The 12,828-nt window shown below is 36.4% G+C and overlaps 1 protein-coding gene and 1 non-coding gene across 4 annotated transcripts; both read left to right on the top strand.

Moving 5' to 3' along the window:
• The first annotated feature begins 6,402 nt into the window (after positions 1 to 6,402).
• LOC141596438 (putative pectin methyltransferase QUA2) lies at positions 6,403 to 12,002 on the top strand. Of its 3 annotated transcripts, none has more exons than XM_074416598.1 (9): positions 6,403 to 6,786; positions 7,829 to 8,547; positions 8,625 to 8,757; positions 9,111 to 9,351; positions 9,567 to 9,780; positions 9,875 to 10,050; positions 10,612 to 10,915; positions 11,034 to 11,172; positions 11,431 to 12,002. In XM_074416598.1, exons 2-9 carry the CDS (start codon positions 7,847 to 7,849, stop codon positions 11,587 to 11,589), a joined length of 2,067 nt encoding a protein of 688 aa, XP_074272699.1. In that variant the 5' UTR covers positions 6,403 to 6,786; positions 7,829 to 7,846; the 3' UTR covers positions 11,590 to 12,002. The 3 variants fall into 3 exon arrangements, with proteins under 3 accessions (XP_074272699.1, XP_074272696.1, XP_074272697.1); XM_074416595.1 differs by having other exon boundaries at positions 7,824 to 8,547; XM_074416596.1 differs by having other exon boundaries at positions 6,708 to 6,786; positions 7,817 to 8,547.
• A 526-nt stretch (positions 12,003 to 12,528) lies between these two features.
• Positions 12,529 to 12,612, top strand: TRNAY-GUA (transfer RNA tyrosine (anticodon GUA)). Its single transcript is given in 2 exon segments — positions 12,529 to 12,565; positions 12,577 to 12,612. It is a non-coding gene; the product is annotated as a tRNA-Tyr (tRNA).
• Positions 12,613 to 12,828: the final 216 nt, after the last annotated feature.

Here is a 12,828-nt window from a genome sequence, read left to right as displayed (position 1 = left end):
GACCATTTTCTTTTGGACTGAAATTATCTAAACTGAACTGAATTAAATATAGTTAATTTGTATATAGAAGAGCTGAAATGAACTGAATAAAGTTGAACTGAACTGAATAGACTAAACTGAACTAAAATAAGCTGAAATTAAGTTCAAAAAATAGGACCGTAACATATATTTGTACTAAAACCGTCAGAGCGGGATTTGGCTTATAACAATAACATCATATGTAACGAAGTGAATTTGATGTGGTAGTTATTCACCTAATCTCTTAAGTCTTAACCACGAAGTTAAGATTTCGATTTTTATTCATGAGAATAAAGCAACCTCAATGACCAAGACACAAGGACTATTCCCTACGTTTTATTCGATTAGTTATGTTAAATCTTATGCAGTAATAAACATTATTTTAATCATTTTACGTTTAATTTCATATACTCCCTCTATTTTTTTATATATGACTTTCTCACATTTCGAGACACTCCCTTATCTCTTCAATATCTCTTAAAATATAAGACTAAATATTATGATATGTATACTCATATGAAAGAGTTTTTCGTAAGGAATTTAATGGTACCATTTTTATATTTTTTGAACAAATATATTTTTGTAAATATTAAAGTCAAATGCTTACCTCGTAAATGCAAAACGTCATATATAAAAAAGTGGAGGGAGTATAAACATAATTTTAACAGTTAGTCTTGCTGAAGACGGGTCGGAGCAAGTGACAGGTAATGCCACTCACAAAACGGATAGGGGGGACAAGGTAGGGGCACCCCCATGTGCTTCTCTGTCTCCTCTATTTGGATCATTTGTGAGAGAAAATGATATCCGTCATTCCAAAGTGGCGGATATGTGCCGTCTTCAATGAGATTTTGTGTTTAAACAAAAGTAAGTAAATGGCCGACATAGTCAACGAAAAACTATTCCTGATGAGCTATGCCGTTACTCTTTCTACTTAAAATATAGTTGGGCCTCCAAAATTCATTCAGGGAACATAAGGACGGTCGAACATATTTAGCTCATGTTATGGGCTTATGGCCTTGGGAGACTAAATTTTCATAGCAATAAAAGATGGTGCAGTCCAATTGGGTGATACTAAATATCGTCGACAGATTACTTCTAATCGTTCGTCGAATGGACACGTTTGTGTCTTTCATAAATTTTCACTCAACATTTCTCTAATGTCTCTCTTCTATGAAATTAATTTTGAAATTTCGAAAAAAATCGACCACCATCATGATGACAAACAAAGTTAACAAATCGAAACAAGCAATTAACATAATCAAACAAATCGATTCAATCCAATAATTTTGAGGCAACTAAAGAAACGATAAACAAACAAACCAATTTAACTTAATCGACAAACAAACCAATTCAACTAATCAAATTAACAAATTACTAACAAACAATACCAATTTAATCCGTTAAATAATTAAAAAATGATTACTAATCGAATTAGTTAACAAGAAAAATAGGAGTCTATGTCCAAACCTAGGTAGAGACATGAGTGTTAGTTTCGATTAACTTGTTAGTAATTCGATCATAGTTGTTAGTTTCGATTTGTCGATTAAATTACTTGTCGGTTAGTTCAGTTAAATTGTTTGAATTCTTCCCGAAGCTACCGTCGACGTCTCCGGACTCCCTAACGTTGCCGTCAACTATCATGTCCCGGCTTCAGGAATTTTAACCCGATTCCCTTTCGAAGTTAAATCCCCGTGAACGGATGCTTTTTTCTTTACTGTAGTCGTAGTCTCGACAATCCGACATAGATGATATCCTTCTTTTTTAACTGAAAGACTCAAACTCCGGTTAGTTCGCTAAAATTGTCGATGATTTGTAGTCATTCGTCGAAAACGAATAACCATTGGGGTTAGATTACATAGTAATTGGCCCTAAAGGAGTACATTGTGGCAACTGGCAATTGCTTAAGAGTTCAGTTTTGGGTGGTGTTTAAGCATGGGCCTTCGAATTTATTTGGACCGTAATTTAGATTCCTATGGACGAAGCTGGTTAGCTTATACAAGTCAGTCCATAACCCACACAATTTTAAAATTGAAAATCACCAGATTTTTGCGATAATAAGTATTGTGTTTTGTGTTGCACAAAATAATGGGTTCGTCTCAAAATTATTGTTTCACAATCAATAAATAATTTTCGGATTTCTAGTCGCTGAAACGATCACTTATGGAATGAGGGGGCTCACAAAGAAGTCGTCCATCGTACAATGAAAAATGTTTAACCATTTTGAGTTATACTCCGTAGGATTTTTGTCAAAAAGAAAACAATTACTCCGTAGCTCATTTTATTGCATTACTAGTTCTATGTAGACCTGTACTCGGGCCGGGTCGGGCTGGCTAGGGGAAGGGTCGGGCTCATCTGGTCAGACCCGGGCCAGGCCAGGGGGAGGGGCGGGCTTGGCCGGGCTGGGCTGGGATATGCTTGACCCGGGCTGGCGGGCCTTACCAATTTATTTATTCATTTATTCATTTATTTTTGCTAAAATGACGGGCCAAGGGCGGGCCGGGCTGGAATTTTAGGGTCAGGGCCAGGCCAGGGACAACGGCGGGCCAATACCGGGCTGGGCCGGGTCAAGCCAAGTTGCATAAAATAACGGGTCGGGTCCGAGTCGGGCCGGGTCAGCTCGTGCTGATGGTCAGCTCTAGTTCTATGTCCTCAAAATATTCAGCCATATTTACTTCCTTTCTTGTCTACGATTTTTTATCTTGCCACTAATAGCGACTCTTGCCCTCTTAGAAGCTTTAACCACCTCACACAAGACTTATTTGTACGCTCCGTCGTCTTCACGTGACTACTTCTCTAAGATATTCACTCTTTGATCTAACATTGTTTTTGTTGGTGTAAAGGGAGTCACAAGGATTAATATGTTACTGATGGAAAACAAACCAACCCAGATGATCATGAGTACTATTCCTCATAACTCTACCAACAATGCTAGCTTACATCTAAATCTTTGGTCTTACACTCTTAAGACTAATATAAAAGAACTTGATAAAAGCCAATCGCCATGCGAAAACGTAAAATCGTTATATCTATTTAAGATTTTTGGCCTCTCATTAGTTGATATATGTACCAAAAACAACTTTTTCTCAACCAAATTTTGTGACAGCCACAATTAAGAACCATGATGTTTCCACAAAAATGCCATTGTTGGATGTGGATTTCCACTAAAATTTAGAAAAGTTTGGGACCCTAACTATCATAATCACAATGGTAGAAAAGAGTCATTATCTACATAAGTTTGTTCCAAATAAGTCTCTTGTTAATTGGATGGATGATTTGATTGAAGTGGATCCAAGTTTATGCATTTTATTTCACATGCACCTTTTTTATATGGGAGAAACTATGATTGGTATTCTCGATTAACATTGTTTGCTGGCTTGCCCCTTGCTGACTCAATCCCATGTGCCTAGGATCATGCTATTGTTAACAACTTTATTATACACTAAATACTATTTTTGCACATCTCATCTTTTTAATACTAATTTAACAATGAATTTTTAGTAATTGAATTTTTCTAAATTAAATTTATAGGATCTAAATTTTTTTTGTACTGAACTTATGGAATCTAAACTGAGCTTAAAGAAAATAATTTGAGTCCAAAAAAACATAACCTCTTATAAACGAATTTACTCACTCTAAATTTATTAATATGGGACCGTGTAATTACATATAAAAAGAGAACTTAACAATTTCTCATTTAAAGTGTGTTAGCCGAAATTCCCCATCACTTGGAATTATTTCTGCATGAATGCACGATGCTACTTTGTATCTCTGGACAAGCAAGCGGAGAGAGCTCAGCGGTGGCGCTATCACGCAACCGTGATGCTACTTCGCACATCTCGACTCTCGAGAACCATCACAACACCGCGTCATGCGGTCCTAAGCCGAATCTTTTACTACTTCTGAATTATTTTTAGAATTTTTTTTTGGTCAAAACTTACCTTAGAATTAAGGTTATTTTTAAACAATTACGTACCTGTCAAAAACCTCTTCCTTTTGCAAGAGATTACCAAAAATTCACTTCCTGTGAAAAAGCTAACTTTTCAGCATTGACTTGTTCTCCTCTCCTTTTTTCACACATACTGTATATAAGTATATTATCTTAGATTTCTTCCTTTGTTCACCCAGCAAAATCTGAAAAAGCTCCCCTCCATACCCGCCCTATGAAAAGTGATGCGGGAGCATTATGGAACGAAGAAGACGAAGGCAATGAAGCTGAATGACACGGACTTCCAAGCCGTGAGTAGTGCACAATTTTCCTAAACTGTGTAGAATTAGCTTAATTAGTTTATTTACTGTCTTCGAATAAAATTAGGAAACGGTTACTTTCATAATCCTAGTATTGTTTATAAATAACCTTAATTCTAAGGTAATTTTTGACCAAAAAAAAACTCTAAAAATAATTCAGAAGTAGTAAAAGATTAAATAAGGTTTCCTAGTTAGTTTAGAAAAGAGTTAGATAGCTTTTTAGACAAGTTATGGAATTAGATCTCGAGTCAGATTGTGACATCGAGTAGGATTATAAATAAGGCCGATTTATGACTTTATTTTCAGAGTATTCAGATTATGAGTTTTAATAAAAAAAACGTTCCCTGTGTGAGAACAATTGAGTTAAAGGCTTGCGAGCTTTGGCTTCCCCGTCTTCCTTGCGAGGATTGACCTATAGAGTGTTTCAAGTTCGTACCTTGCGAGGCGGAGAACGAGATTCACATACTATCCCTGTTTTTCTTTGTTACTTTTCACGACACTACAATAAACAGTTAAATTCCGCTGCGTTAATCCTAAAATACTTAGACGAACTATCAAACAAACTGTCAAATTTACACGGTTTACATTCTGGACAGACCTTCGATCTTTTCAACCTAATTCGTCCGAGTTATTTTACATCAAATTTGAAAAGTCTCTTCCAACGCATGAACCATCTCAATCTCCCTCTCCATCTCCATCGTCATCTTTATTGCCACCTCACCTTCGCCCCTTACATTTGGACAATCTTATAAACTACCCATGATTCATTAACCTAATATTGTCTATCTCAGTCGTATAAAAGTACCATCTTTCTCTCCATCTTTCTCTCTTCATGACGAATTGAAGATGGTGGACATAAGAAAACTAATGAAATAGCAATAAGTGATCTTAAGAGTGAATACATGATTATTTTCAAATAGCTAACACTAGATGTTGATTTTGCCCATAATAGATCATAATTGTTGAAGAAGAATTTACTACCATGTTCAGATAAATATCGATAATGATTTTATTTTGGTGAATTTATATTTTGATTCGGGTAAGAGATAGATAAATTGAGGTGATTATGCTAAGTTTAGTAAAACTTTATCGTCAATTATTGTGGTTAGGAAGTGAAGAATTGGATTTAACATCATGAAAATGGTGAGTCAATGCCAAAAAATGAACTATTTTTGCCGAAAATGAATTTTTAGTACTCCCTCTATCTCAGTCAATAATTTACATTTAATTTTATATAAATAACCAAACTCACTAGAAAACAACTTTATACAATTAATTATACGCGTGGTGGTAAGTGCATGAGATGTGAAACTACTATATAGAGTGATGAATATGTCAGGCTGTCATACATGCATGCAGGGTACAAAAGTAAGAATCAAGAAAAGCAAGAATAATACGCGTACTTATTCCATATAGATTTTACTACCATTATCAAGATCTAATTGGTAGCCACATCTACATACATACATACAATTGATACAAACATGGGAGTACATTGTAAAATATGGATTTGGGTAAACAACTTTGCAATAGACTTTGTACTGAATTAAAGTGCAAGCAAAGTGAGCTAATGCTATAAAGGTCTTTGTACAGATCACATATTCCATATTTGATTGACTTTCAACAACCTATGAATTCGAATAGTTTCATTTTCGTGTCTCATCTTATATTTTATTACCTCTCCAATTAACACATAAACATTAATCATTAAAAATAGAACTGTTTAGTAGTTAAACATTAATCATTAAAAATAGAACAGTTTAGTAGCAAGTTCATAAGGTTTTAAGAATCATGACCCCAAACTTTTTAAACCCTAATTTACCGGATAAATGTCAATGTTCAAGTTCCATGTTATACATAAGTTTTTCTACTACATTGGGGCCTCAATGCTCAAAGTTCAAACTACGTTTGGAATCGGACTTCTCAAATTTATTAAACGACTCTAATTTGAAGATAATTGTATTGATATTATAAGATAATATGTGTCTAAAGATAAATAAATTGAGACAAAAGATAAAACACGAAAATGAGAATCAAAGTTGTAGACAAGTTTTGAAACGGAATCATAATTACAACCACCACCCCATTTGTGATGTTTGTATCCTTTATGTATCATTGTATGTAAGCTTGTGAGTTATTGTTCGGAGTTTCCACTAAACTACTAAAGTCCAATTTCAAACAGTAAAATGAGGGAAGAAAAAGCTGAAAATAATTAATTATAAAACTGAGCATTTAATGCTCCAAAGATTTAGTAAAGGCTAAGTACCACTATTACAGTACTACTTCCAGTAAACAAGCACTGGGCTTTGCTTAGCTTACCTTAAGCTTATGCTTAATTATCATAAATCATAAACAACTTCATTACATTTCATTCATTTATTCTTCAATTCAAATCAAACTCTTCCACAATTTATTTCAAATTCACATACATCACTACAATTGAATTTTTATTTCAATGGTCTTTAATTTTTTTTTTCAAATTATATGATTCAATCTTCAACTCACTGATTCTTCAATTCTCAGGTATTTCTCAATTATCCCTTTTTTTTAGCTTATTTGATTGATCTTGATCAAATTTAGTACCTTACTTATTAATCAATGGATACTATCTCCTTTCGAGTCATTTCCATACGTTTGTTCAAAATTCTTTTCACATGTTATGAACAAACGTATGGAAATGACTTGAAAAGACGGAGTATGTTATAGTGGATTGATTTGGAATTTAGAATTACTCCCCCGTCACAATCATTTGCTTACCTTTTTACTAACATACACCTCACAATGTATGATTAAGGTAAACAAATGACTAGGACGGAAAAAGTATTGTTGAATTATGTAATGGATTAATTAAATTTAATGTTTTTTCCTGTTATTTTTTCTGGGTCTCATTTTAGTTGATTAGAATTTTTTTTTTATTTTTTTTTGTAGTGTCACTTTGATTGTATTTTTTTTTTTTTTTTTTTTTTTTTTGTCATTTACCCTTTTAGTTGTTTACATAGTTGATCACAATTACTGTTTCATTTTCACTTTTTCTGCAAATTTCAACCTTTTGTGTTACCTGGTCATGAAACATTTTAGTATCTTGTCTCTAAGAATGTTTGGTTGGGATCTGGGTACCCTTGTGTTATTATCGCGGTACCTCAATTGCTCCTGCAAATGTGGCGAGTTCAGAGGGGTCAGATGTCCGCAACCTTGTCCCAATACTAACAAATTGATAATTTGATAGTCTGTGTCTGAATGACCCATAATGAAAATTACATCGAGAATTGCATTGAGTAACTTTATAATTAAACCAAGTGGGGTTAGTTCAGTGGTAGCCGGGTTAAACCTCGAAGCTTGCAGAAATGCAGGAGTTGAAAGGTCCCGGGTTCGACTACCAGCTTGGGCGATGATCACTTGGCCACTGCAGCCCCCGAAGGGGGTGGCTTACATGGTCCATGTGGTGGTGCGGGAATGCATGGGCCCGGGGGATTCAACCCCCTCATCACCAAAAAAAAAAAATGAATTTATAATTTTTATTAAGGTATTGATTATTTATGTTGAATCTTTAAAGCTCCTAGTGTAGGATTTTTTACCTTATAAAATGTCAAGGCCTCTGCAAAGAGGCATATCTGGCGAACAAAGGCGGTTTTCTGTTGACAGCAATGGCTCCAGGGACTCTGATGACTCACAAAAGAAAGACAAAACAGAAAAGGAAGATATTCATGGGTCTCGTTCTTTGTCCGATAATAGCTTTTTATCGTTAAAAACACAATTTCGATTACTTTCTTCTGATAACCCGTCTCCAAAATTGGGTGTGAATGAAATTGGTGCCAAACCAAGAAATCGGCACAAGTTTGCAATGGTTGTCATTAGGATCAGTTTAGCTCTCATAGTAATTCTTGCATTAACTATATCCTTTTGGTGGACAATCTCAATATCATCATCGTCTAGAGGGCATATCATTCACAGTTATAGGAGAATGCAAGAGCAACTTGTGTCCGATCTTCTAGCTATAAGTGATCTCTCTTTGGGGACGTCCAAAGTTACTGAACTGGACTTCTGTTTTGAGGAGTACGAGAATTTTGTGCCATGCTATAATGTTTCAAACAAGGCTTTGGGTTACTCTAGTGGAAATGAGTATGATCGTCTTTGTGAGCATGACTTAAGACGGGAATGCTTGATTTCACCTCCATTGAATTATAGGAATCCTCTTAGATGGCCTACCGGAAGAGATGTCATTTGGGTTGCAAATGTCAAAATTAGTGCTCAAGAAGTACTTTCTTCCGGAAGCTTGACTAAAAGGTGATTTTCTGAACTGTGTGAGTTGCATTTGGTTTTGCTATGTATTTGTTATCTAATCACTCTGACTCTCAATCCAGGATGATGATGTTGGATGATGAGCAGATCTCATTTCGTTCTGATTCTCTGACATCAGATAGTATCGAGGATTACTCTCATCAAGTTGCTGAAATGATTGGGTTAAGAAGTTCGGCAAATTTTGTTCAAGCTGGGGTATGTGATCCTTTTTTCGTCATGTTATGTAATTTTCCCCGCTACTCTATTTTCTTTTGTCTATTTAGTTGGGTGAACTGGTCGTTAAAGTAGTTATGCTTCTTTTACTATGATGCAGAAGCCAATTGATGTAGTTCTCGACACATTTAACATTATGGGTCGTTTGGAAACAGTCTCTCTTTGTTTATTGACATAAGGGTAAGGCTGCTATTCCCCGGTGTTGTCTGTCCTTTTGGTCAATGTAAAATACTTAATCTTCAGCATTTATTTTCTGTTCTTTCATCTCTAAATAATGTAGTTACTATGCGATCCCTAAGAAATCCATGATCACAAAGCATATTTTTTTGGTGCAGGTAAGAAATATCCTAGACATAGATTGCGGTTTTGGTACATTTGGTGCACACCTCTTTTCAAACCAGCTACTTACAATGTGCATTGCACCTTACGAGCTTTCGGGTAGTCAAGTACAGCTCACACTTGAAAGAGGTCTTCCAGCCATGATTAGTTCCTTTACGACAAAGCAGTTGCCTTTTCCATCTCTATCTTATGACATGGTCCATTGTGCAAGATGTGCCATTGACTGGGATATCAAAGGTACGAGCATTTATAGTTACCGGTGGTTCTTCACCCCATTTGCTGCTGCTGCTGCTTTTTTAGTAACTGAAAATCGGGTTGTGAAGCAGCAGTTGCTATTTTGATCATGCGAGCCAATTTATTTGCTCTGCTAGCTCTAAGGCTTTTACTTGCAGTTAATTAATATGATTCGGAAAGTCAAACTAGATTCATATTGAAATGTTCGTATCTTACAGATGGCTTGTACTTGATTGAAGTTGATAGAGTCTTGAGACCAGGTGGATATTTTGTCTGGACTTCTCCTATTACCAATGCTCGTAACAAAGTAAACCAGAAGAGATGGAACCTCGTCGATAGTTTCACTAAGAGCCTTTGTTGGGAGTTATTGTCACAGCAGGAAGAAACGGTTGTTTGGAAGAAGACTGCCAAAAGAGGTTGCTATTTTTCTAGGTCAGTTATTTCCTTGGCCGCTTTCTTCTGAAGAGCATTTCCTTGCAGTTTGTGGTTATGTCATAGACTCATAGTTGCCGACCTTACGTTTCAGGAAACCTGGTACTGTGCCTGCTGTATGCAGCAAAGGTCTGGATATTGAATCTCCATATTATCGACCCCTCCAAACATGCATATCAGGTACTCGCAGCCCTCGATGGGTCTCGGTTGATCAAAGGTCAACTTGGCCTTCTAGAGCAAAGTTGAATGAAAAAGAGCTTCAACCTCATGGTACGTTTTATTATCTCCGTGTTTACTTAGATTGGTTGATTATACTTCCTCCATCCCAAAAAGATGCGTCAATTTTTATTTGGGCCCATTTTAACGGATTAAGGAGAAATGCCCTAAATACACCTCTAGCAACAGCAAAAAAACCTTCCGTTGCCCAAGGGGTCCCGAAATGTCGGGCTAGGGGGGACGCAGCCTTACGCCCTTACCTAGTTAACACCACAGTCAGTCTGTTTGCATAAAATGGTTGTTAAGTCAGTATAAAAAGAAAAGAAGCGCAATTAGCGCATTGAACCATTTTGCTTATTCCATGAAACAAAGAACCGAAAAATAGTGAGCCATTGGCTCCATAAACACTTAATTGTCGCTCTATTATTAATGAAAATGTGTCCTCACACGTGACTTACGGGCTACGGTGAACCATTATCAATTTTCCATATCCATCAATTAAGTATTGAAAGTGGTAAACTATTTTAAAAGAAGCCGAAATGGAAAGTTGAGCAATCTTGCCATACTGTTGCAGATTTTCCTGGACTGTAATTAATTCATTCTTTGATTATCCAGGGCTACGTTCTGAAGATTTGGTCGACGACAATGCCATTTGGAATTCTGCAGTCCGTGATTATTGGTCTCTTCTGTCACCTATAATTTTCTCAGACCATCCAAAGAGACCTGGGGATGAGGATCCCTCCCCACCTTTCAACATGCTCAGGAATGTGCTAGATATGAATGCTCGCTTTGGTGGTTTTAATGCTGCTTTAATGGACACTGGCAAGTCTGTGTGGGTCATGAATGTTGTACCAACAAGCGGACCCAACTACCTACCTCTAATTCTAGACAGAGGTTTTGTCGGTGTATTGCATGACTGGTAAAGTACAAGGAACTCTCGTAGCATTACTTCATCTTTTAGGGAATTGGGGAATTCGGAGATTTCTTATGCTTTTATTTTGTCGATTGCTGAAATGCTGTTGTATTTCCGTGTGTAGGTGTGAAGCATTTCCTACATATCCTCGAACTTATGATATGGTGCATGCTGACGGCCTCCTTACCTTAGAAAACCAGCTTCAGCGCAGATGTATCACGTCCGATATACTTGTTGAGATAGACCGAATACTTCGCCCAGAGGTATATGTTACTCCGACACTTCACTTAGCTGCCGTGTCGTGTGTCCGAGACCGACACGGCATTTAGACACTTCGTTTTAGACCAAAAAATTGAAAAATCCGCTTAAAATAGCTGTATCCGACATTCGACACGTGTCAGACACGACACCCGTGTCGGAGAGTCGGGGTAACATAGGAGGTACCTATAGAACTCCTCCGTAATTACTCTGTAACCTAAAACAGTAAAGAAACTGCTAACAATTAAACCTTATCTGATCAGGGATGGGTAATATTCCGAGACACAGTTTCAGTGATCGAGTCAGCAAGACCCATCATTGCACAGCTGAGATGGGAGGCTCGTGTTATCGACCTAGAAAGCAACAACAAAGAGAAACTCCTTGTTTGCCAGAAGCCATTTTTCAAGAAACATGCAAAGTAATCTCTAAACTCAAGACCTCTCACACACTGATCAGCAAATTCTTCCTGTGATTACATATGTTATTGGTATATAAAGATTACAGCAAATTCATCACACGAGCTCACAAGAAAATATTTATAGTCGAAGCAAGTCAGTCACAACTCCTATGGTCCATGAAGCCGTAAGGTACACAAAGGGCCCTTGTAATTACGCACGTCAGGCGCAGGGGGTCAAGCTAGTGATCGACGTACAAGTATAGATAAAAAAAAAATATTATTCTTTTTACGGTCTCATTTAAGTTATACATCATTGTTATATATTACGGGTTTGCAGAATTACACGGAAAATAAGCCAAAGAGCCATAATCTCGCGATGGAGGATGCCTATGAGCAAAATTATAGGAAAAATGTTTATAGAATATAGTGATTTTGAGTTAATTTATCTCTGAACTATGTGCCTACGAGCCTTCAAAATTCACTTTGGTGACCCGCATTTATCTCATTTGCTAGTTTTTTGTATAACGCAGGTTTCATATGAGACTGGGACGGCGAAATTATAGGATTGTCAATTGTCATGATTCATGTGTGTGACATATTTTATGGACAAATGATTAGAATTTCGGTTAAATTGAAATTTAATTCTAATACGGTTATACCGTAATAAAAAAAATTACACATAATATTAGAGAGAAGTATTATTCAACTAGGTCGGTTGTAGATGGTTTTGCAATTTTATGTGATTTAAAAATTAAAACGATTGTTTATGTAGCGAGTAAGAGACGGATGAATGCAATTAGAGAAGAGTGTTAATCTGTACCCTTAAACATACAGTTGATAGTGAACAAAAATTAGGAGGTTTTGTTGTAGAACTGTAGAAGAGTGTTCCTTTTGTTTCTAGGGAAATTTGTCTCTCTGAAGCATTATAATTAAATACATACAATTAACACTAGAGAATCAGCAACCGACCTTAGCTCAGTTGGTAGAGCGGAGGACTGTAGTAGGTGCAGTTATCCTTAGGTCACTGGTTCGAATCCGGTAGGTCGGATCTTTTTTTTTTTTTTTTTTTTTTTTTTTTGTTGCAATGCAAAATTGATAGCCAATGCGTGTAACCTGGAATTGACTCTGTTGTCTAAAAAAAACCTGGAATTGACTACTTCTATAATGTGCTCTGGTATTTAAGAAATAACATCCGCTTCAGGGGTGAAGCCTTTAACCCGAACGTCTTCTTCATCAAGGCTCGACAACTGATTACAGACGTTCT

This window comes from Silene latifolia, chromosome 8 (assembly GCF_048544455.1).
Source record: "Silene latifolia isolate original U9 population chromosome 8, ASM4854445v1, whole genome shotgun sequence".
NCBI classification, from domain to species: domain Eukaryota; kingdom Viridiplantae; phylum Streptophyta; class Magnoliopsida; order Caryophyllales; family Caryophyllaceae; genus Silene; species Silene latifolia.
This window is presented reverse-complemented; position numbering and strand designations above follow the sequence as displayed.

What these genes read in the sequence shown, in the direction of transcription:
- LOC141596438 (XM_074416598.1), top strand. Translation starts at nt 7,847, where the DNA reads ATGTCAAGGCCTCTGCAAAGAGGCATATCTGGCGAACAAAGGCGGTTT. An exon ending in AGAGGTTGCTATTTTTCTAG is followed by an intron (nt 9,781 to 9,874) that starts GTCAGTTATTTC and finishes CTTACGTTTCAG; the next exon opens with GAAACCTGGTACTGTGCCTG. An exon ending in AAAAGAGCTTCAACCTCATG is followed by an intron (nt 10,051 to 10,611) that starts GTACGTTTTATT and finishes TTGATTATCCAG; the next exon opens with GGCTACGTTCTGAAGATTTG.